General features: G+C 39.5%; 1 protein-coding gene and 1 long non-coding RNA gene across 4 annotated transcripts; one reads left to right on the top strand and one right to left on the bottom strand.

Moving 5' to 3' along the window:
• Nucleotides 1-882: 882 nt before the first annotated feature.
• Nucleotides 883-17,211, bottom strand: LOC130924239 (cysteinyl leukotriene receptor 1-like). 3 transcript variants are annotated; one of them, XM_057850666.1, is made up of 3 exons: nt 17,161-17,211; nt 4,440-4,640; nt 883-3,501 (listed from the first exon to the last, which is right to left on the bottom strand). In XM_057850666.1, exon 3 carries the CDS (start codon nt 3,490-3,492, stop codon nt 2,443-2,445), a length of 1,050 nt encoding a protein of 349 aa, XP_057706649.1. In that variant the 5' UTR covers nt 3,493-3,501; nt 4,440-4,640; nt 17,161-17,211; the 3' UTR covers nt 883-2,442. The 3 variants fall into 3 exon arrangements, with proteins under 3 accessions (XP_057706649.1, XP_057706648.1, XP_057706650.1); XM_057850665.1 differs by lacking the exon at nt 17,161-17,211 and adding an exon at nt 6,589-6,654; XM_057850667.1 differs by lacking the exon at nt 17,161-17,211 and adding an exon at nt 6,589-6,654 and having other exon boundaries at nt 883-3,498.
• On the top strand, nt 16,221-25,173 carry LOC130924245 (uncharacterized). Its single transcript, XR_009064849.1, has 4 exons — nt 16,221-17,476; nt 17,939-18,001; nt 23,247-23,389; nt 23,505-25,173. It is a non-coding gene; the product is annotated as an uncharacterized LOC130924245 (long non-coding RNA).
• The last annotated feature ends 779 nt before the right edge of the window (nt 25,174-25,952 follow it).

Here is a 25,952-nt window from a genome sequence, read left to right as displayed (position 1 = left end):
GTAAAGTATGGGGGTGGGTCAGTGAGGCTGTGGGGCTGTTTCGCTTCCAAAGGCCCTGGGAACCTTGTTAGGGTGCATGGCATCATGAATGCTTTGAAATACCAGGACATTTTAAATTAAAAAATATGTTGCCCTCTGCCCGAAAGCTGAAGATGGGGTCGTCACTGGGTCTTTCAGCAAGACAATGACCCTAAACATATGGCCAAATCTACACAGAAATGGTTCACCAGACACAAAATCAAGCTTCTCCCATGGCCATCTCAGTCTCCAGACCTTGTTTTGTTGTCAAAAGGGGGTTGTACAAAGTATTAACACCAGGGGTGCTAATAATTGTGACATACATTATTTGATGTCAAATAATTTTTTCTTCATGTGGGATTTTTTCCCCACTGAATGAATGCACTTCTATTGAAAGTTGGATTTTTCTCTTTTTTTCCATTAAGGTCCCATATTATATGATTAAAAATATATATATATTAGAAGCTAAAAAACACATCTTTTTCAGGGGTGCCAATAATTATGGAGGGCACTGTAATTAGGGTGGAAAATTGAAAATCAAGGAAAATATCTGCATTGGTGTAAACCCTAGTGGACACATTGTAACTCATCAAAGTCTCAGAATTAAACGGATTCACGGTATTGTTCACCACCAGGTATGCCAAACACTTTTTTTTTCAAAGCTGGGATCTACTTCTTGAACACTGAAATAAAAAATCTGCTGAAATTATACATAATTACACGCTATTATTAATGCTCAACTATAGTCATCTTTGAAGACAACAGTCATGATCATGACGTACAATATTTACCAGCAATGATTTAATGTTGGAAACAGCTACTTGTCATTTGTAAACACTTTATTTCTCTAAATAACTGCACGCGTTTCCAATTTCAAAGCATAATTTGTACAACATTTCTAGAAACGGCTATATTTTTCAACAGGCCCTCAACTCATGTGGTCCTACCTTGTGCCCCGTGATGTTAACCCTTGCACTATACATTCAGCCATGTGACCCAGGCCCTGGGGACACACACACTCACTGCAAATACAGCATGTTCATCCCCTTCCTATCTTCATGTGTGCATGACACAAGCAAAAACATGGCAGTAACACAAATTCACAGTATTCACACTAATGCCGATGATATTAATAACAGTAGGTGTGTAATTGGCAGAAACGGCTAAAATGACCAGATTAACAAGTGACAATACGATTAACACATTGTTACAATTAGTCATATGATATACAGTTTGGCTCCATAACAAATGCTTCTGAAACCCTGAAAATAGGTGGAGGTCAAGGGCGTAGGTTTGCATAGGGACGGTAAGGACATTACATTACCAATTTTTCGGGATGCTCAAATTGTCCCCACCAACTTTTAAGCAACATTATTTGCATTATATAGTTTATTATATTATATATTTATTATATTACCTATTATAGTTCAGTGATGTAGGTAATTTAGATTATTGTCATTATGCTCAGACTTACATTTATCCCTTTTAACTTGCTGAATGTGCCCCTCCATTTTTTTCCTCAAACATAAGTTTGATTGGCTGATGACTTGACACAACACACGCACTCACAGCCCTGACAGAAACACAACATGCCGCCTCCTCCGCCCCTATCGAAGAGGAGGGATATTGCAAGTTTTTTGTTTTTTTCCGGCCAGCAGCAGCCACTGTAGGGAATGTAAAAAGACGTCAATGTTGTGGAGGAGGGGGACACACCACTAAATTTACTACTGAAAGTCCAACCTGCATCAGAGTTGGCACAACATTAAACTGTGTGAATTTGCTAACCTGCAAAACTCAAGTAGGAAGCTGCTTTGAGAAAAGTGTCCTCCTTTATGTGAGAACTGTCGTGAAACCTCCATTTAATTATTTATTTTGTTAATCCCCACTTACAAATTTTTTTTTTTAGTTATATTGTATCACCTGAACCAATACATATGAAAGTTATTATAAGTCAATACAGATTTATTTTGCATTAATCATTTAGCCTATCAATTAATTAGGTTCATATTCTTGAGAAATGTAGCTCTGACCCCCATTCACCCAATCTGTTTGGTCTTCTTAATCTCCCGTCCCCAGTAAGTGTACATGCGAGTTATGCCGTTATATCATCTCTACCAATGTTGAGAACAAACCTACGCCCTTGGTGGAGGTGGTTGTACTTTCTAATGGTAAGTATGATATTTTTGTTCATCTATACACATCCTTATTTGATTGGAAACATACAAACAATCCGTTAAACTTATTTTACAATTACTGGTCCCCCCCCCACATTATTTGAATGTCGTTTTTTTTTTTTTTTACAGCGTGACCTCCCATAACAGCCCCCTTCTCAAAGAATTTTTTCCCCCAGGGATTGAGTGGTAACCAGTTTGAGGTGAGGTTTTTTTTTTTTTTTTTTTTTTTTGAGAAACCTTTTTCAGCATGTCATTGTCCATTGGGTATACAAGCAGTGGCATTGAGCTGTTGGTTATTTTCAGTTTCTGTATTTTGCCTTACAGAGTTGTTATGGGTGCCAGTTGATCGTGACGGGCGCATAGAAGAAAGACGCTTGAGAAAAGCTTCTCCAGAGAAAAAGTAAAGCAACGGGTCAAAGCACGTATTGGCTGCTGCGAGACACAGTGTCACTACAACTGACTTCTGCATAGAAACCGTTTGAGAACAGGAAGTGTGAGGCCGCGACAAGAAGTGTAAATGAACGGAGCGTTGCACATGATATGGTGTGAAGCAAAATAAGAAAGTCAGCAAGACAATGACGATCAATCGAATGGCTTTTGGGCCTGTCTCCTGCTGACGCCCCACCCCCATTGTGCGGTAAAGTAAGGTGTAAATAATTCCAGCATAGCAGAGCAGTATAATAAGAAAAGGGAGTAAAAAACCCAGCACTAAAGACAAATTGTTCAATAAGAATACTTTTGACACATTTTGACCCATCGGAGGTTCAAAGCACTTTGTCTTATTAGTTAATGGATCAAATTTCTGGCCAAAGGTGAGGAAGGGGGACGATACGAGACAGATGAAAATCCAAATAGTCACACAAACCAGGCGCGTACATTTCATTGTCACCATCAGTCTGTTCTGCACCGGGAAGACAATGGCCACGAAACGTGTCACGGACATGGCCGTCATGAAGTAAATGCTGCAGTAGAGGTTGACATAAAGGGACCAGGAGCTAATGCGACATAGGAAATCGCCCAGGTTCCATTGTCCTATGTTGACGTAATAAACAACCCGCATGGGCAGAGTGCTGACGAGCAACAGGTCGGACACAATGAGATTCAGCATGTAGAATTGGAAAGGAGAATTAGGATGGTACGTTCGGATCAGCACCACCAGGGCAAAGCCATTTCCAGCCAGGCCAATCACCGTGATGAGGGAGAAGATTGTGGTGTAAACTTGATTCCGGAAGTCATCGATGGATGGACAGCGAGTAGAGTTGATTTCTACACTCTGCAGAGTCTGATTAACTTGCTCCATTTGCAGCTGCTGAGACGAAGACAAATCATGTCATTAAATATAAGGCAACCAAAAAGTCACGGTTGACGGATTATTTCACAGATTTTCACCAAATGTGCTGAATGGAGGAAACCCAGAAATCAGATTAGCTCGGACATTTATCCGGTTACATGACAGCTGTTATACAACATTCTACTTCCTCAAAGGCTTTCCTACACAACTGTTTGGCAGTATTTCTTTAATATATTGGAAACTACAATATACTTGGTATTGCATTCAGTGCATTTTTTTTGTTCTTTGGCATTGCAAGTGAAATTCTCAGAAACCACCTTGAGCATGTTCTTGTAGAATTGGGTCACAACTAAAGTGTTTTCGTCTTTTAAAAGACAAGCTAATCACAGTGATGAAAACTTATTAGTCATCTTGACCTTTCTTACTAAATTTGAGCAAAGTAATGAGATTCGTTTGAGAAAGCATTAGTTCATTTCTATTTTGGCTACTAATAGTATTCAGCCAGGGGCATCCTATTGTGGGGAGCCTGGTGTAGCTAAAATAGCCAATCAATCAATCAATCAATCAATCAATCAATCAATCAATCAATCAATCAATCAATCAATCAATCAATCAATCAATCAATCAATCAATCAATCAATCTTCTTACATCTTTTGAACTTTTAAATCATCCCGATATTAGATATTTGTTTTCATGCTTTTATTGGATGCAGGTTAAATACACTTTATTCATTATGGCTCTCTATTCAATATAATTCAATTAGATTCCAGAGACTGATCTGAATTGTTACTAAACACCACTCTTCTTTCAGTTTGAAGACCCTCAAAATACAGAACCCCCCCCCCCCCACACACACACACACACACACATTACAGATTCAGTTACAAAATCTTGATGACAAAACAAAATAATCGCGCCAAAAATAGTATTATTTTGAATATATTGGAATGCTCACCAGTAGCTTTCCGTGTCAGTGTTGATCTTTACTTCAGTCTGATGCTCCGTCTGTGAATGTCTGCTCCTCTCTGCTTGATGTCAAAACCCTGGCTGTGGAAGGACACCCCTGCAGGTGGCTGCTTCTGCAGAGTGTATTTTCAATCTCCTTAAGGTGGGACTTCTTCAGTACCACTGTGCGGCATGCCGGGTGAGGTCATCTCTGAGAGCAAAATGCAGTATCTGTACTGGCCTCCAGTGGTTCAACTTTACACATCTCACTATATGCGCTCATTATATTATGATGCCACTTACTGTATATTGTATTTTCAATGAAAGAATAGGGGACGGATAAAAACCTGTAAATCCTCCCCAGCCTAATACAATTTCATAATTATCCCAGAGGAAATTTGCATTATAGTAAAATAAATCAAAGCAGCACAACCTTATAATAGTGAGGGTCTTCTCAGTTTAGAAATATAAATCCATCATTTTTCATTACTACTTTGTGTGGGTTAACAGTAGAGTTGGGCATCGTTTGAATTTGAAAGGTTTCAGTTTCGATTCCGAACGATTCTCGATTCCGATTCTTTTAATAGGCAGGATAAAAAAAAATTGCATAATTTATCTTAACTCTTAACATTTTGATTTTTTTTTTTAATTATATGAACTTTTATTTAACTTTGCTATGAATTTCTCACAAGGATATTTTCAACTTGTATATAAATTCAGTCTTTGATGATGAAGATACCACGGGAGTGCACTTTCACAAAGAAGTGGATTTTTCCAAAGCTCACAGAGAAAACATTTACACATATTCTTTTGCCTATGTTTTAGAGTGTCTTGTGCTGCAGGCACTTTGACATGTTGTTGAGCTCCCACTAAAGGGCTAACCTGGTGCAGAATATCAAACAAGCAAACAAACAAAAAAACTATTTGTAAAACCCAGTCCAGATTAGCAGCGGGTTTTTGATTATAATTTTATGTAGATGAGGCAAAATAATAAGCATTTCCTTATTTGTAAAACCGATTCTAAAACACAGGATGCTTTCAATATTGTTAATTTTAATGCAGGTGGCAATGTGCTACGTAAAGTATGTAGCGACTTATTTAGCTACATTAGTCTGACATAATAATTAGTGTTGCACCGATACCATTTTTTGGGCCCGATACAGATACCTGGCTGTGCAGTATCTGCCGATACCGATACCATTCCGATACCACACTGTTTGCAAAAAAAAAAAAAAAAAAAACATACATATATATATATATATATATATATATATATTGAATTGTATCGAAAATCGTACCGAACCGTTTTTTTTTTTTTTTTTTTTTTCGCTAACAAGCAAAAATAACAGTGCCATCATATAAACAAGCATTTTAGTGCATAATATTTATGTGCTTACTTCTTACTGAGCTGTAGAAATTTTGTATATAAGTGCTGAGAACAATCTTTACTGTTTGTAAAGTGGGGCACACTGTTGATTGCTGCAGCTCTCTTAGCAGCTATATTTACCATATAAGCAAAACATCCTATTTGTGGTCCGAGTCCATCTGTAACATGTACTGAATTAACAGTATTTGCAGCATTATCTTTCGTCACTGGTATGGATTGATTTGGCCTGCTTAACTTCCATTCAGTCATGGCGGTTTCTAATTCATCAATGTAGTATATGGACTACGCGTCGCTCTGGGCTCACGCAGCTAATGGCATGGGATCTAATGTAGCACATCTAGGTTTCTATTTGATGATATCTAGTGTGTGCGCGCGAGAGGTGGAATGGGATCTGCGTTATAGGTTACATCTTTAATATTGAAAACGAAACGTTAATTTCGTTTGGTAACTTCGAGACAATGACATACAAATGCCATGCATCGGGATTCGGAAAGTTAGCTCACGTGGGGAGGACAGTACATTTGCGTCCAAGTGTTGCCAGTAGATGTATTGGCGCCCTAAATGTTGGTACTCGTCGATACCGATACCACCAATTCGGGCCGGATCGGCGCCCCCTGCCGATACTGGTATCGGTATCGGTGCAACTTTAATAATAATACGACTTATACTCGCACTATTAATTCGACAGTTCTTCTCCAACCGTATTACCAGTACAATTTGTTTGCTGCCTCAATTATAGCCGAAGACAGACGTAATTTATTGTTTTACTTACCTGGTTTCTTACTGGTGAGAGAACCGGCGCAGCACATCAAATACGCGGCACTCAGCTATGCACAACTTGGCACTTGTATTGCATGAATCCTAAGGTATTTAATCATATTGGTTGTGCAGCTTCCTTTGCACGATAGAGTTGTGTTGCAAATGTTGCACTTAGGTGACTGGTAATTTTTCTTTGTGAAGTTGAGCCAAACTTTTGAGCGCCGCCAAATAGTGTCTATGGTTGAAATCAAGTTGCAATGCACAAACACACACTTCATGTGGCTTCGACTTCGTCGTGTTCGGCAGCTATTTTTTCCAGTGGGCGGTCAGGGCATCGAAACTTGGAATCATATATACAAATTTGATCAGTTCCGCCAGAATCGGAGTGTTAGTCCCGGATCCCATCGATGCTAGATGCCCAACCCTAGTTAACAGAGAAGGTTTGGCCTTTTTCTGAGAGTCTGAAGATTCAGGGTATTTTGAATTATTTAGCTGATTAAAGTGTGAAACCATGAATTCCAATATTGAACTTTCCCCAATATTTTAATCAATTTAATTTGTAGTCATCTGAATTACAAGAAACAAAGGTTTGGAAACATTTAATTATAGGAGAATTGAATAATTCAGCATTTAAGTTTGATTTCCTGAGATGCACCATTACACATGCTTGCCTATAGTGAATACAGCAGATTTTTAGCAGTTCTGTTTTTCAGACAGCATTTTGTAACATTTACAGGCAGACTGTAGTGGGGTCATTAAATTAAAATAAAAGAAAAAGACCTTAAGTGATATTGCTGGCTCTTGATAGAATGAAAGCCGACATTTGATACCACTCTTCAACCCTCCCTTTTCATATCTAAAACATTGGTTAAATGACCGTACCAATTTGAATTGTTTTACTTTGATGTCCAAATGCTTGGGATGACATGTCTGACGGTGTGAAGAAGAATATACAAAAGGTGAACATGAGGTGAAAAGAAATTCCTTGTGAGTGATGATTGAGCACATGTGTTTGTTCTGCAGCATTTCCTTTGGAAGTTGTTTATTAGTTTGCCTTGTGGTGAGCAAATGAAACCCGGATGCTTCAGTGGAAATGAACAAACTAATTTTCGCAACTGCAAATCTTGAGTGGTGAAAGGGCGGGCCACTTCTGTTGTAATTCATTTAGCCATTACACAAGCAAAAACAACAAAGATGAAACCAAACATTTAGAAAGAAAGCATGAAAAGTAAGCTTTACATAATAACAGAACATGAACTTTTAATTTTTAAATGGAAAGCTGAATTAATTTGACCTACGAGTTAGGTGCTTTTATTTACAAAATAAGTTGCAAGACAAAGTTGAGAGGAAATAATATGGAAGGTGGAGGTGGGTAGTAACACGTTACATTTACAACGTTACATTTACTTAAGTAACTTTTTGAGAAAAATGTACTTCTAAGAGTAGTGTAACTACGCCACATTTTTTACTTGAATAGGTTTGTGAAGAAAAAACGCTACTCTTACTCCGCTACTTTGGGCTACACTCGACATTACATTTTTCTTCTTTATTTTACAGAGTAGTTTTTTTACTTTACTTTTTTTTTTTTTTGCCAGCATTGCCAATAGTAGCTCTACCAGTTTCACCAATGAGGCGTCAGAACAATAATCACATGACTAATTATACCAATAAGATTAAAGCTTGCCGTTCTATGATCACGCCGGCCTGTTCAATCACATGGCGTCTTCAAAGCACCATAAAAAATTAAGAATTTGACATAGAGTGCTGTCCGCAACATGACTCGAAAGCACATTTAGACCTCTCTTCCAGTTTTTATTTGGCACCGGTTGACCATGGAAAACCAGAGGTATGATCCTTTTAATTTTATTATAGTAACTTTGATGGAACTATTCACTATTGAACTATTCAAACTAGGAAGTATTTTCTCCACTAGAGGGCACTCATGCTCTTTGGACGAAAGATGCTTCCTTTCTGTAGACTTTCTGTGGTCTTTTTCTCTCTCGCTGGAATCCAATGATTTTTTATTTTTTTTTATTTTGTAGTACTTTGGCTTGATGTGGTTGTGTTATAGGTTATAGAACAGTATAATAATAACATTTCATATAGATAACCTTGTGCTGTGAAAAAGAATACCATTGTTTATCCAAAAAAAATCAAACAGTGTAAGCAGTTACTCACAATGTTACTCATCACTTGAGTATTCCTTTCATCAAATACTTTTTTTTACTTGTACTTGAGTACATTTTTGGATGACTACTTTTACTTGAGTTACATTATTTTGAAGTAACGCTCCTCTTACTTGGTTAAAATATTTGGCTACTCCACCCACCTCTGAAAATAAACCAGTGCTCAGTTCAAAATGTTCTAAATCAACTCCCAAAAGGACGTCTCGGGCCGGCGCACTCTCTCGAGTTTGACTTTTGGGGCAGGGACATGTTGATGACCCTGAAATGCAAGGTGAGCAATAAAATTAACTTACAAGAATATTTATAAAAATAAGTTGAAAATGAACGTTTTTTGTTTCCCATCATTCTTGAGGGGAATTCTAACTCAAGGCTGCTTAGAACAGCTTTACTTTTCGCCAAAGTCATCATCCATTGAACATGGTATGCCCTCCATTGTCGTACCACTGTAGTTACCCCCGTCAAAAATTTTATCCCCTGGGCAGAGCCCCTGCGCTGCACTGATTTGCTTGATTTCCGTGTTTTGGTGATGTGACGCCCATCCATAATAAAAAAAATAAAAAAATAAATAAAAACTTTTTTTCCCAGTTGTATGACGTAATATACGTACTGAACGTAAAAAAGGCTATGTTTTACTGTTTTGCTGGTAGGATGACCTATAACCGTTATTACTGTAATTCAAGTCCTGTATGGAGTTTCTCCAGTTTAATAAAAGTCGATGTACAAAATACTGTATATAACTGTTCTTTTCTGGCTTCAATTAATTGTTTAACTCAACATAAATCATAACTAGTGTGTGTGTGTGCGCTCCCGCGACCAGGGGATACAATTTTTGACATGGGTAACTACATTGGCAAGACACCGGTGGTGGATCTGTTGTACAATTAGCATCTTTATTGGGGCAAATAGCAACTCAGCTCACCATTTTGGCGGTGCTCTCTGGCGTTTCACGGTCCACATTTTCAATCTTTGGTTGTTGCTTAGTAGTTGTTGTCGCTTTTGAAAGCTTAGGTTTGAAAAAATTGCGTATATCCATCTTGCCTCTTACAGCCTTGGGTGGTTTTGGCTAAGCAAAGCAAATGATCTGAGGTGCTAGTCACATGACCTCTTCGAAAAAATAATTTTGACCCATTATAACAATATTTTTTTTGTTCATTTTATTAATTTTTGTTGTTTGTTTTATTGCTTTACAACTTTTATAGACAATATTTTACTGGTAGACTCTAATTTTTAAATCATATATAGGAAAGTAAATTACATGCAATGACACTTTTCGGCCTTAAACTCCACGTATAGTACTCTGAAAAGCTGTTTGGTGGGTAGGCATCAATGCTTACAAAATGTATTTGAAAACGTTTGAGATAGCCTGCAGTACTGGACATTGGCCACTGGGTCTAGCTCATCTGGTATCAGGAACACACTCCATCAACCATCAAAATGAACCTGTCTAAAGCCTTGCTCAATTTAGACTGTATAGTGGGGCAAATAAGTATTTAGTCAACCACCAATTGTGCAAGTTCTCCTACTTGAAAAGATGACAGAGGCCTGTAATTGTCAACATGGGTAAACCTCAACCATGAGAGACAACATGTGGAAAAAAAAAAAAAAAAACAACAGAAAATCACATTGTTTGATTTTTGAAGAATTTATTTCCAAATTAGAGTGGAAAATAAGTATTTGCTCACCTACAAACAAGCAAGATTTCTGGCTGTCAAAGAGGTCTAACTTGGTCTAACGAGGTCTAACGAGGCTCCATTCGTTACTTGTATTAATGGCACCTGCTTTAACTCATTATCGGTATAAAAGATACCTGTCCACAACCTCAGTCAGTCACACTCCAAACTCCACTATGGCCAAGACCAAAGAGCTGTCGAAGGACACCAGAGACAAAATTGTAGAACTGCACCAGCCTGGGAAGACTGAATCTGTGATAGGTAAAATGCTTGGTGCAAAGAAATCAACTGTGGGAGCAATTATTAGAAAATGGAAGACATACAAGACCACTGATAATCTCCCTCGATCTGGGGCTCCATGCAAGATCTCACCCCGTGGCGTAAAAATGATAACAAGAACGGTGAGCAAATATACCAGAACCACACGAGGGGACCTAGTGAATGACCTACAGAGAGCTGGGACCACAGTCCAGTCACAAAGGCTACTATCAGTAACACAATACGCCGCAAGGGACTCAAATCCTGCACTACCAGACGTGTCCCCCTGCTGAAGAAAGTACACGTCCAGGCCAGTCTGCGGTCCACTAGAGAGCATTCGGATGATCCAGAAGAGGACTGGGAAAATGTGTTATGGTCAGATGAAACCAAAATAGAACGTTTTGGTAGAAACACGGGCTCTCGTGTTTGGAGGAGAAAGAATACTGAATTGCATCCGAAGAACACCATACCAACTGTGAAGCATGGGTGTGGAAACATGATGCTTTGGGGCTGTTTTTCTGCAAAGAGACCAGGATGACTGATCTGTGTAAAGGAAAGAATGAATGGGGCCATGTATAGAGAGATTTTGAGTGAAAATCTCCTTCCATCAGCAAGGGCATTGAAGATGAGACGTGGCTGGGTCTTTCAGCATGACAACGATCCCAAACACACAGCCACGGCAACAAAGGAGTGGCTTCGTAAGAAGCATTTCAAGGTCCTGGAGTGGCCTAGCCAGTCTCCAGATCACAACCCCATAGAAAATCTGCGGAGGGAGTTGAAAGTCTGTGTTGCCCAACGACAGCCCCAAAACATCACTGCTCTAGAGGAGATCTGCATGGAGGAATGGGCCAAAATACCAGCAACAGTGTGTGAAAAGCTTGTGAAGAGTTACAGAAAATGTTTGGCCTCCGTTATTACCAACAAAGGGTACATAACAAAGTATTGAGATGAACTTTTGGTATTGACCAAATACTTATTTTCCACCATAATTTGCAAATAAATTCTTTAAAAATCAAACAATGTGATTTTCTGGTTTTTTTCCACATTCTGTCTCTCATGGTTGAGGTTTACCCATGTTGACAATTGCAGGCCTCTCTAATATTTTCAAGTGGGAGAACTTGCTCAATTAGTGTGTGACTAAATACTTATTTTCCACTCTGTATATGCTTAAAAAACAACCGTATATTTGGATATTTTCTTTTTACAAGAACTGTTGTCGAAATCTATCAAATCTAAATCTAATCAAATAATGAGAGGGAGGGTTCTAATTGCATTTCGTGATCTCTCAAAATTATAGATTGACGCAGAGTACACGTACTGCCAATTTACTCTGAATAAAGGCCTCACAAACGAGAGAAAAATATGGCGGCTTTCAAGGCGGCGTCCAGACCAGTAAGAAGCCAGATTCAAATGGGAACAGTTGAACACTATGGGTGACATCATCATCGCTATGTTCAGTTAATTAAACTGTCTGTGGCAGGTACATACATTCAAGCAGTCAAGAACTGGAAAGCCTTATGTAGCCACAGGGCCATACATTTCTCTGCCCTACATCAGAATCCAGAGGCATAGTTTTTCTTTAAAATTGTGGTTGCAGTTCTGTTTTCAAGGTGCCATGCATAAATGAAATCATTATAATATTTCTGGTTCAGTGCTGAGCAGGGTATCAATGTTAAAGGCTTTTTCTTTGGAATTGAAAGCAGCATCAGAACATGTGAATGAGTGCAGTAAAGTTGTTATATTCAAAACGTATGAAGTTTTTCATTCTTGCCTCACACGTAATATGCATTTATAGTAATTCATGGCCTATTGCAACAATGAGCTCCATATGGAATATGATCTCAGAATCTGCTTTTACCTCGACCACAATGCACTGTTCTTCAAGCTGCTGCAATGCATTATAACCGTGTAGCAGGCAAAATGCAGTGATGAAAATCTACAAAGTTTTCAAACCAGGTGTTATTGTATACTGTAATTTGCCGATGTTGACTTTTGTTTGCCAGAAGTTAGTGTGCAAAGTTGAGCCAGCAGCAGCTCCAATTCCATACATGGAAGTGTGAGCAGCCCCCATCTCATTTTATGGGACTGTATGACACAGCTTTAGCTGAAAAATATTGAATTATTCTGTTAATATAACCAATACGCACAGATTTGATAGTTAGGAGTTGTTGACGTGAAGCACTAAAATGCATGGGTGGTCTGCTGACAGTGAAACCTGCAGAAAAAAACTGTCAAACGTTTTGTTTTATGTGCAGAGTGTGTACGCAATAGTGTGCAGATGGGAATGTGTATATAAAAACCCTGTCATCTTGGAACTGCTCTTGGCCCAGCAGTTCAATGATCTGCAAACTAGAGCACAGCAACCTAACAAAGGATACACTTATTGAAACATTTCCAATTATTTAGCAGGATTAGATGGATGCCTTGGTGAGTAATGACACTAACTTATGACATAATATGGTGAAAACTGCATAATGCAAAAATAAATAAATAAATGAAATCAAATAAAATAAATGCACAAAAAAGACACTACGCTTTTCACCATGGGCTCATCTTTATGTGTGGACAGAACAAATTGTTATGACTGCAATTCCATATGCAGAGTACATTTGTCTTGTCTCATAGTTGAAAAAACAGCCTGAGGTCTGGTTCACATATGGACTCACAGCTATCTGGATGAACATATGTGCTAATAAACCACAAACATAATCAGAAAAAGTATTTACAGATCAAGTCAAGTCAATATTTTATAGATTTGTCCAATTTAAGTACTTATGGTACCTTTATATACTGTATGATCAGTCTCAATGTAACTCAGACATTAAATGCTATTTTTCAAAATTTATACACTTTACTATATGATCTCTTTTTATGAGAATCAATATCTGAATGGTCTACTTGCCAAAGTGCAAAAACCATAATAAACTATTTTCTTCATCGGTGTAATGCGTGTTCAAAAACTACAGAATTCAAGCCAATGAATGTTGGAGTCAATCATAAACAAACCTTGTCTGTGTTTTGACTTCATGTCTTCACGGAGGCGTAGCCTATTTGATTGTTTAGTATCTGACAAAAGTGAACAAACACACCACGCAACACTGAACATTGATGTTAATATCAACGCTAGCCTTGTCCGACTTCACAGACGGTGTTCTGGCTGGTACGTGGAAATAATCTTTGCCCTGGCAATGAACGTCCGCGTTTTTTTTGCAAGTCTGTAGATGTATATACAGAATGCTGAGGGAAAAAAAATCTTTCTTTAGATCAAATACCAAGTTGGCTGTGTGCTAATACAATATACTCCACAATAAATCATTGTCGTAACACTTTACAACAGCGCAATATTTTTCCTATATTGCTGCTGAAGAAAGAACTGTGCACGTTAGTTATGGATGATCTTACCATTTTTAAGATACAGTGATCCCTCGCTACTTCGCGCTTCGAATTTCGCGGTTTCAGTCTATCGCGGATTTTTTTTCAGTCAAAAAAATATATATACATGCATAAAAATTTAAAATAATGGAGAAAATATGGTGTAAAATCTGTCCGTTCCCAAACAGAAGGCAAGGAGAGCCCGCCCAACTCATATTCCACCGCTCTGATTCACTGGCCAGCATCACTCGGGAATATTGCAAGCTGATTGGCCGAGATGTTTAACCTTGCTGCTATCGAAGGAAAATGGCTCCAAAGCGTCCTCCGCCTGCTCAATCCTCTAGTGAACCCAAGAAGAAAAGAAAAATGATGACGGTGCACGGGAAAGTTCAATTACTGTACATGCTTAAAGTTGTCCACTGCTATGTGTATGTTGCTCGCCATTACAGACTAAACGAATCAACCGTTCGTTAGATAAAAAAAGACGAGGCGAAAATCCGAAAGACCGCCTTAATGTCGTTTTTCAGGGACACTAAGCGAGTCGTGACTCCTCGCAATAAGTCGATTGTAAAAATGGAAAATGCACTAACAGTGTAGATAATCGGACTGTCGGGAAAAGAAGGTGAGTCTCGACACAAACATGAAAAGCCAAAGCGCTGTATGAAAGCCTGATTCCTGAAGGAGAGTTTAATGAAGGTGGCGGATATGCCGACTACGATGAAGGTGAACCACAGCCTAGTACCAGTGCTTTAAGTGAAGAAAATTGTGGTTTTGTTGTTAGCAAGGGCTGGTTCGAAAAATTCAAAAAGAGGTTTGGACTTTGCAGCGTTACGTTGCATGGGTAGGCCTCCTTGGCGGAACATGACACAGCTGGTCGTTACATTGTGGACCAATTTCCCAAATTAATTGAAGAGGGTGGCTATCTCCCGGAGCAGGTGTTTAACATGGACGAGACTGGCCTTTTTTGGAAGAGGATGCCATTCAGGACGTTCCTTTTCAAGGAAGAAGTGAAGAGGCTAGGCTTTAACGCCCACAAAGATCGCGTGACTCTCAAGCTTCTCAATAAATCATCTTTATATTCATATCCACTGTTCTGGAGTTTTTTCTTGATCTATCAAGATCATCAGTGTGGTGAGTACATTTTATTCATCTTATGCATGTTATTGTATAATAATATTGCATTTACTTTTCTAACTAGTGTACTGTATACACAACAAAATGTATAAAGAATGTAATATACTGTACATAAAATAAAATTCTCCTGTATCCAAGCAGCTGAACAGGACAGGTTTGAAAAAAAATAAAATAAAATTACTACTTCGCAGCTTTTTACTTTTCGCGGTGGGTTCTGGTCTCCATTAACCGTGAAACACGAGGGATCACTGTACTCTTTTCCAATTGCCTACATTTGGTGGTTTAATTGGTTTGGTGTTTTGTTTGAAGTACTCCCTATACGCAGACTATGCAGCTGCTTAGAGCCCCTGACCACTAGGGGGCCCCCAGTCTGGCAATTGTTTAATTTATATTCTATTTAGTTTACTATAGTTTGCTTTATTTGACTTTTGTGAGTTTTGATACTTGATTACAAGCTTAAAAAAATAAAAGTTCTTCCTTAACTTCTTTTTTTCCTCTTTTAGAAAAAGGTTTGGCGCTATCTACTGTAAGTACTGACAATCATTTGGGGTGAGAAGTTTGAAGTATGCAGTGCAACAAAATCTGATTAATATACAAAATATGGGCATGTGGGTTGGATTGCATGTATGGGTTTCACAGTACACTGTGACGAAATGGTGGGCCAAAAATATGAGCCCCTTTGCATTATTTTGCTTAGGGCCCCCAAATGGCCTGGGCCGGCCCTGAGTACTCCAATTCACACACAGGGTGTAGCTGCCATTCTAGTCATCTCTAATATACTTGCTCAATCTTTAGAATTAGTTCAAAATGTAACAAATCTAAATTCATATAGTAAGTCACGGATTTCAGCAATTTTCTTTATTTGATTTACAGCGTAGATCTATAGCATGGGTCAGGAACCTATGGCTTGCGAGCCATATCTGGCTCTTTTGAGGAGTGCATCTGGCTCTCGGACAACGTATAATCTTAAATGTGGGACCGACCAGCTCAATGACATAAACGAGCTGTGATGAGCGGATGTGCATTTAACATATTGATCATGGACATTTCGAACATACGTCGCATTATATGCTTTAGTTCGGTACCCATTGGTGGTCTTCCCATTGGGGATTGCATGGAGATGGGAATTACAGAGCTCTTCTCGGTCGTTAAGTCTCTGATCAGCCAGCAGCGTGTTGTAAAGTATTGTATAGGAGTATATAAAAAAAATGCCTAAGTGAAAATTAAACCAAAAAAGTGAACTGCATGGTACCCCAAGTCACACAGGTGGGAGATCGGAGATCGGTTTTACTTTCATTATTTTTCGCTGTCAATTTTTTGCAACTTTCAGTAGAGTGAGACTCACAAAACGGCTGCTTTGAGAGGCTTCACCTGTCTCAGCCACTGGTTGTGGTTTCCACATCCAGGAAATATACACAACACAATATGATAATATACGCAACATGTTTCTATTTGGTTTTTTTCCCAGTGGTGAATTCGAAACTGAGCAGAGATTGTCACTCAAGTGACGATGTTAGGCTTCTGTTGTTGTTTTCTCACGATTTTCCTCAATCACAACTCTGCGACAATATAATATATAGACACAAACACACCGTATGGCTCACGTAGAATCACAGTTTTAAATATGTTGGGTGTTTTGGCTCTCTCCGTCAAAAAGGTTCCCGACCCCTGATCTAAAGGCTGGATTTCTTGGCAGGGAAAACCAAAGTTACATGTTCTTTATCACCCCATCAGCAAAAATAGAGTAGAACAGAATCATACCAATTTTATATGGAAGTATCAACACAAAAGCCACATTTTAAAATGTGAGACAACCTAAGATGATAAGACAACAACACAACAGCACCCTTTTCAGAAATAACTAGTTCCTACGTCAATGCTGAAACATGTTCTTCGGTTACGACACGCTTCTGCATAGCTGGCAATTCAATATGGTACTTAAATTGTTGAAATTAGATTACTCACCAGCAGATAAATCCTGGTTTGCGTGTTTGAAAAGCATTCCCTCCACTCAGAGTTCCTTTTTTGGCACTGAGTAGAGTTGAAAATGACTCCAGTTTAAACTTTTGTCAGTGATGAAGCGAAAGCTCTCAGGCTGTTGATCCCCCCACAGCATGACTCAGATACAGTGTGGCCCTTTTCCAGACAAGACATTAAGACATCGGAGTTAAAGCTAAAAAGTTGTGATAAAGAGAAAAGAAGATAAAGACAAGAGACTCCTGGACAGACAAGGAGGGTCTGGAATTTGTTTAATGAGTATCAACTTGGTGACCATTTTAAGGTGAGTTATCATAGAGAAAATTAAGTGTTGTTTTCAGTGACTATTAAAGATATTCTACCATGTTTAAGTAAAATGAATGAGAACTTTGTTGAAAAAAAAGAAAAGAAAAAAAAAAGGAGGAGGAGACGGGTTTGGATTTGAATCACTCACATTAGGTCAGTTTATAGGTTACAGCTCACTCGTGACCTTGAATAGGGTTAACATATCATAGATCAACTGTCCGATAGGCCATCCTCTATCCGTTATTTTGACAATTCGAATTAATAATACCATCTACATCATATAATGTGCTTCCTGGGTCTCTGCTTATAAACATACCAAGCCAAAATGTATACAACATAGATTCAGTGCCTATTTGTATATGATTGCATTTTTCGATGTTGAAAACAGCATTTAAGGAAAAATGCATTAAGACGAATGTCTAACAAGGAGTAAGTTTAGTTCTCTGCTTTCAATTTTCAGAAAAATGTTCGGAGCGTGTCTGTCGGAATTTCTGTCCATTCATCCAGAAGAACCATTCTAAAGGTCAGGGTTGTTTACAGCCTCTTGCAAATCATCCAAGCATGCCTTTATTGACCTTGCTTTGTGTTCTGAGGCCTTTCCCAAACTATTGCTGTAAAGTTGGAAGCATAAAATTTATTTATTTATTTATTTATTTTCCCTTCAGGCATATTCAACCCGAAAAGAAAAGGGCTGACGGGAGAAGCCGAAGCTTATTGAAACCCGTCCCCAGTATACCATATAGGACGCAGAAAATGCATCCTTCGCCTTCGAGTGTCTGTGAATCAGACATAATGTGTTAAAATGTTACATTTAAAGTGCGTATGACATCAAAAAGCGTGTTTATTTCATATTTCACACGGTGTTTTATGCTCCTGAATGAAAACGACCGCTTGGATGCGTGTGTAAGCGATTGTTTTATTTATTCAATTTTTGAATCCCGCGCCATGAAAATGAGTAACTTCCGGCTCCAGTCTCGGATTTAGGACGAATGCGAATGTGACGTCACCCGGGCTGCTTTATAGCATGCAGATGGACTGCGGATTCAGCTGATTTTGTGGATTCATTTGTTTATTTTTCGCATCATGCCAGCCAAATTTGCTGCAGAAAATTATTGCTGCACCAGGGTAAGGCATGTGAGCCTTTTTGGGTTTTCAGAAGGTTCCCATTCGCCGTGGATATTGGCCAAAACAAGCCCTACTACTATGGGACCATTGGACTTACGAGGAAGTGAGTAAACATCGTATTTCGCATTATGTCAAATACTGGGATTATGGCACACATTTTAATACGGAGGTGGCTTGCATTTTGTGGCTGATTGTCCACAAAGAATGCCACTCGGCCGACAACCGACAGCTTGTTGCACACCCCCCTTGGTCCTACGCGTGCCCGCCGGGCGAGCGCAATACTCGGCTTATTGCCCTCTTCGTGTGCCCAGTGTTATGTCAAATTTTCAACCATGTCAGAAATTGCAACTTTATGTTAAAAATGGCATCAAATACAGCGATTACAAAGTAAACACTACAAACTTTCTTTAAATAAAGGACTATTTACTTACGTTTGATCATGGACGGACACGTAGAAAAGGTCTCTTCAGACACATCCTGCCATGTTAGCTGCACAGCAACTGTACGCCGCTCTCTCACTGTTTACATCTTCGCCGTGTAGTAAAGCATTATTTTACGGCATATTCGTGTTGACCATGTGGCAGCTACTCGACGTCCAGCTGCTTCCCCGGCTCTCCTGCCCGTAGCAGGGGAACGAGTCCGATGAGCTGTAACTTGCTGGCCACCGGGTGGGTTGCTGATCGGCGTAGACAATCGACAACCCTGCTGCCGTGTGACATGATCCTGGGTAGTTTTGCGTGATTTTTTGCTTCGAAAGCAGTGTTGGGAATAACACCGTTATAAATTACGCTGTTAAATAACGGCGTTATTTTTCAGTAACGGGGTAATCTAAATAATTATTTTTTCCGCCGTTACAATGCCGTTACCTTTACTGCCGGTCAGAAGCGGTGCGTTACTTACTTTGAATAAATTGAAGAAACTACCAGCTGTAGCGAGTCTACTCTGCTCTGTTTATTTGTCATCCAAGACTTGGGGTGCGTTCAGGTTCATGGCAATGAAAATAGTAAACACACATAGCCTACATTTGCAAGAACGATGGAGTTGCCGTTTGATACGGTCATAATGTGCAGGTTCTGCACCCATCCGCAGCAAAACTGTTCTTAGCTTTGTAGCGATTTGTAATTTCGGAATCGCTGATGAGTTTAGTAACATACACCAAACAATTTATACAGCAGAATGTCCATTCTGCGTAGTTGTGGAAACCCGTCGACATCTTTGTGATTCAGAAGAATGACCCATTTCAATTTCAAAACGGCGAGATTTCTCCGAAAGGTGGCAAGTTTGTATGCCTGCATTTGTCTTCGGCTTGCTCGCAAGGGTCAACATTGTTCACATCCTCAAGTTTGATCATATATCTGTTCTTTGCCTTAGTAACGAGTTTGTCTCTCTATCGAACTGGCAAGTTAAAGTTTAATGTCCCGCGAGCCAGACCTGCTTCCAATATGTCTGTGTTTGTAGTCAAATCTCACGTGATCCCCCATTCTGTGACGTAAACGCTCGAGCCTTATAGCGCACGTACTTCAGAGCCGGTTGTTTCTATGTGAATTGTCTCGCCCTATGTTTGTATATGAGTATTTGTTGTTAATAAAGTTTTTTTTTTTTTTTTTAAACAAACTTCAGAGCCTGTGTTTTCACACACAAACCGCAACAGCGCGTGCGGCAAACACACACACGCAAAACAGATGCAGAGGGATATGATGGCAGAGCATTCAGAGGAAAATTTGTCCTTTACGAGGTGGAGCTATAAACACTATTTCAAGTTGGTCGAAATTAAAAGAAAGAACGTGCATGTAAAGTGTAATTTACAGTGCCTTGCAAAAGTATTCGGCCCCCTTGAACCTTGCAACCTTTCGCCACATTTCAGGCTTCAAACATAAAGATATAAAATTTTAATTTTTTGTCAAGAATCAACAACAAGTGGGACACAATCGTGAAGTGGAACAACATTTATTGGATAATTTAAACTTTTTTAACAAATAAAAAACTGAAAAGTGGGGCGTGCAATATTATTCGGCCCCCTTGCGTTAATACTTTGTAGCGCCACCTTTTGCTCCAATTACAGCTGCAAGTCGCTTGGGGTATGTTTCTATCAGTTTTGCACATCGAGAGACTGACATTCTTGCCCATTCTTCCTTGCAAAACAGCTCGAGCTCAGTGAGGTTGGATGGAGAGTGTTTGTGAACAGCAGTCTTCAGCTCTTTCCACAGATTCTCGATTGGATTCAGGTCTGGACTTTGACTTGGCCATTCTAACACCTGGATACGTTTATTTTTGAACCATTCCATTGTAGATTTGGCTTTATGTTTTGGATCATTGTCCTGTTGGAAGATAAATCTCCGTCCCAGTCTCAGGTCTTGTGCAGATACCAACAGGTTTTCTTCCAGAATGTTCCTGTATTTGGCTGCATCCATCTTCCCGTCAATTTTAACCATCTTCCCTGTCCCTGCTGAAGAAAAGCAGGCCCAAACCATGATGCTGCCACCACCATGTTTGACAGTGGGGATGGTGTGTTCAGGGTGATGAGCTGTGTTGCTTTTACGCCAAACATATCGTTTTGCATTGTGGCCAAAAAGTTCAATTTTGGTTTCATCTGACCAGAGCACCTTCTTCCACATGTTTGGTGTGTCTCCTAGGTGGCTTGTGGCAAACTTTAAACGAGACTTTTTATGGATATCTTTGAGAAATGGCTTTCTTCTTGCCACTCTTCCATAAATGCCAGATTTGTGCAGTGTACGACTGATTGTTGTCCTATGGACAGACTCTCCCACCTCAGCTGTAGATCTCTGCAGTTCATCCACAGTGATCATGGGCGTCTTGGCTGCATCTCTGATCAGTTTTCTCCTTATTTGAGAAGAAAGTTTGGAAGGACGGCCGGGTCTTGGTAGATTTGCAGTGGTCTGATGCTCCTTCCATTTCAATATGATGGCTTGCACAGTGCTCCTTGAGATGTTTAAAGCTTGGGAAATCTTTTTGTATCCAAATCCGGCTTTAAACTTCTCCACAACAGTATCTCGGACCTGCCTGGTGTGTTCCTTGGTTTTCATAATGCTCTCTGCACTTTAAACAGAACCCTGAGACTATCACAGAGCAGGTGCATTTATACGGAGACTTGATTACACACAGGTGGATTCTATTTATCATCATCGGTCATTTAGGACAACATTGGATCATTCAGAGATCCTCACTGAACTCCTGGAGTGAGTTTGCTGCACTGAAAGTAAAGGGGCCGAATAATATTGCACGCCCCAATTTTCAGTTTTTTATATGTTAAAAAAGTTTAAATTATCCAATAAATGTTGTTCCACTTCACGATTGTGTCCCACTTGTTGTTGATTCTTGACAAAAAAATGAAATTTCATATCTTTATGTTTGAAGCCTGAAATGTGGCGAAAGGTTGCAAGATTCAAGGGGGCCGAATACTTTTGCAAGGCACTGTATGTCCCGGGGCAAAGGTTTTGTCGACATCTGTGGTAAGCAATTCAAATCTGTTTATTTTTGCACTTCAAGTGTAGGATAACTCTGTTGCTAGTGAGGTGCCATAAATATTACAAGGTTCTATAACACAACTACATGTCTGTTCTTCTCCATTTAACTGACTCAAATACTGCTCAGAAAATTTCACATTCTTTGAAATACAACAACTTCTTTTTAAAGTAACGGAAATAGTTACTTTCCCTGGTATCTAGTTGCTTTTACTATAGAGTAATTAAGTTACTAACTCAGTTACTTTTTGGAAGAAGTAGTGAGTAACTAACTAATTACTTTTCAAAGTAACGTGCCCAACACTGTTCGAAAGCCAAGAAAAAGACTTTGAAACATCACTCGGATCGAGTTAGCTGTCACGCCTCCTGGTTTGTTTACGCTCTCCGAAGCCGCGGCAGGGAAATGACAAAAGCCGGACTAACTCCGGTGGCATAAAATATAGTTTGGGAGGTGCAAGAAGTGGATAGTTTTGACCATTATGGAGTAATTTTGCCATATCGTACTGAATAGATGCATTTTTAATATTCCATATTCCATTTAGCACAAGACTGTTATTTGTCATGACCATACCATTTATTTAGCAATTGGGGAAAAATACTTCGATAAAAAGAATATCCTGTCAAAATATTGGAGTAGAGAGACTGAAACAATAACATTTTGCGGCTCTCTTCGTCGCATTTTCCTCGTTCTGAATAATTCCCCCTCAATGGGCCGAATTGTAAATCAGATGAAACCATGACACTGCTGACGTCATCCTCCTGTTGGGGACGCTAGAGCCCTCCCTATAATGGTAGGCGCGGCTAAACGGCAGATTAAAAGACTAATTTCTCGTCATCTGCGCTTTGCCAAATTGTTGTATATAGTCGAATCGTCTCAAAATATGATTCGAATTCACAAAATAATACTATTTAAGTACGTACTTTAAGGGGATATAGTTGGTGAGTCAAATCCCTGATTAATGAAATAATTTATTGAGAATGCCACTGTAACAATTCGTAGCAAAAGATGAGGTCACACAATATTTTGTTCCATCTAAGAGAGATAATGAGTTATTACAAGGTAAACTGTGGTAGTTTATATACTGAATATGTGAATAAAGCAGCCAATCCTGCCACATTTGTCCTCCAAAATTTACATCGATGCTTCATTTTTTTCTCCAGAGTAAACAGAGTTCCAAAGTGTCCTTCATGGAAAGACTTTTGGAGGCTGCCTGACAGACGACGGTTGCAGTGCTAGCTAGCCTTCAACATGAAAGCTGTCAGTGGTGTTGCTGTTCCCTCACAGATCAGGCCTCCCTCTGCTGGTGAGCTGTGTTCTGAACCTGAAATCCCCTCACATCTCCATGAAGCCCTCCAATGTTTTTTTAATTCAGCTGGCTTTCATTGACATTCTTGTGGTCCTATACTGACTTCTTCCAGAAAGGAGAGACATGCTGACATGGTGACCTGTGAATGAAATTGAAGTGGATAGATGGGCACAGTGGATAAAGGCTGAAAGGATGCTGTGTCATCATCTGCTTGATGCTCACTACTTGGCCTACTTTCAGCTGCTAGGGTTGGTTTCAAATGGAAAATTCAGAACTTCGCAGCGTGATTAGCTTAATTGTACCCTGGTTTAAATATTTGTTCTACTTCAACTGTTTTTACTGAGCTCAAACTCCATGAAACATACCAGACATCAGACCTAGCTTTAAACCGTGCAGGATTTTGGCAGTGTCTCTCACAGTCTAGTGGCTCCCCTCTTCCTTCTCTCCTTCTCCTACTATCTCAGAAAGACATATGTATGACATATATACAGTTCTGGTCAAAAGTTTACATACACTTGTGAAGAACATAATGCCATGGCGCTCTTGAGTTTCCAGTTATTTCTACAACTCTGATTTTTCTCTGATAGAGTGATTGGAGCAGATACTTCTTTGTCACAAAAAACATTCATGAAGTTTGGTTCTTTTATGACTTTATTATGGGTGAACAGAAAAAAGTGATCAAATCTGCTGGGTTAAAAATATACATACAGCAGCGCTAATATTTGGTAACATGTCCCTTGGCCATTTTCACTTCAATTAGGCGCTTTTGGTAGCCATCCACAAGCTTCTGGCAAGCTTCTGGTTGAATCTTTGACCACTCCTCTTGACAGAATTGGTGCAGTTCAGTTAAATTTGATGGCTTTCTGACATGGACTTGTTTCTTCAGCATTGTCTACAAGTTCTCAATGGGGTTTAAGTCAGGACTTTGGGAAGGCCATTCGAAAACCTTAATTCTAGCCTGATTTAGCCATTCCATTACCACTTTTGATGTGTGTTTGGGGTCATTGTCCTGTTGGAACACCGAACTGCGCCCAAGACCCAATGTTCGGGCTGATGACGTCAGGTTATCTTGAAGAATTTGAAGGTAATCCTCCTTCTTCATTATCCCATTTACTCTCTGTAAAGCACCACTTCCATTGGCAGCAAAACAGCCCCACAGCATAATACTACCACCACCGTGCTTGACGGTAGGCATGGTGTACTTGGGGTTAAAGGCCTCACCTTTTCTCCTCCAAACATATTGCTGGGCATTGTGGCCAAACAGCTCGATTTTTGTTTCGTCTGACCACAGAACTTTCCTCCAGAAGGTCTTATCTTTGTCCATGTGATCAGCAGCAAACTTCAGTCGAGCCTTAAGGTGCTGCTTTTGGAGCAAGGGCTTCCTTCTTGCACGGCAGCCTCTCAGTCAAGGGAGATGCAAAACACGCTTGACTGTGGACACTGACACCTGTGTTCCAGCAGCTTCTAGTTCTTGGCAGATCTCTTTTTTGGTGATTCTCGGTTGAATCTTCACCCTCCTGACCAATTTTCTCTCAGCAGCAGGTGATGGCTTGCATTTTCTTCCTGACTGTGGCAGTGACAAAACAGTGCCATGCACTTTATACTGACAAACAATTGTTTGCACTGTTGCTCTAGGGACCTGCAGCTGCTTTGAAATGGCTCCAAGTGACTTTCCGGACTTGTTCAAGTCAATGATTATTCAAGTCAATAATCACTCACAAGAAATTGCTAATTCGTGTTGCTGTATGTATATTTTTGACCCAGCAGATTTGATCACTTTTTCTGTTAACCCATAATAAAGTCATAAAAGAACCAAACTTCATGAATGTTTTTTGTGACAAAAAAGTATCTGTTCCAATCACTCTATCGGAAAAAAAATCAGAGTTGTAAAAATAACTGGAAACTCAAGAGAGCCATGACATTATGTTCTTCACAAGTGTATGTAAACTTTTGACCACAACTGTATGACCTGTATATACTTCTCCATAGCAAACCACACAGCTCTAATTACAATATTTTAGAATAAAATACATTTTAAATCTTAAGCAATTTTACAGGATTTGTGTGCCATAGTTGAGGTAAGCAAAAGTATCTAGTCAATCTACAATATGGAATATCTCAAGCTCTCGAACTTGGTACAACTCTTATACTGCCAAATGGGTAACATCCCACATTCCATAGCCAACCTTTACAGCTCCCTCTGACCCTTAAGCTCTCGCTGGCTTCAGACACCACCCAGCTCACATTGCATTTGACTTGGCCTCTCCTGTAGGTGGTTTTTATATGCGTTTGGATATTAAAGCTACATTTAACACAGTGTTCTAGACAGTCGTAGCAATCCTGTATGCCTGAAACCCAGGTGTTGTGGGCTGTGAGGTCTGGGCCATTTTCTCCCTATATATTGATATCTTACAAACTTACAGGCCCACTGACCAATCCAATCCTAGCTGCCACTATACTGAAAATGTGTGCGTCATGCTATTTGATGTGAAATGTTCTTTGTTTTTCTTCTAACGTACAGCCAGTAAAAAAGAATTTTCCCACAGGGACCAAAAGGTCA

This window comes from Corythoichthys intestinalis, chromosome 11, assembly GCF_030265065.1.
Source record: "Corythoichthys intestinalis isolate RoL2023-P3 chromosome 11, ASM3026506v1, whole genome shotgun sequence".
Lineage (NCBI taxonomy): Eukaryota > Metazoa > Chordata > Actinopteri > Syngnathiformes > Syngnathidae > Corythoichthys > Corythoichthys intestinalis.
The sequence above is the reverse complement of the archived record's forward strand: the minus strand, read 5'-3'. Positions and strand labels throughout refer to the sequence as shown.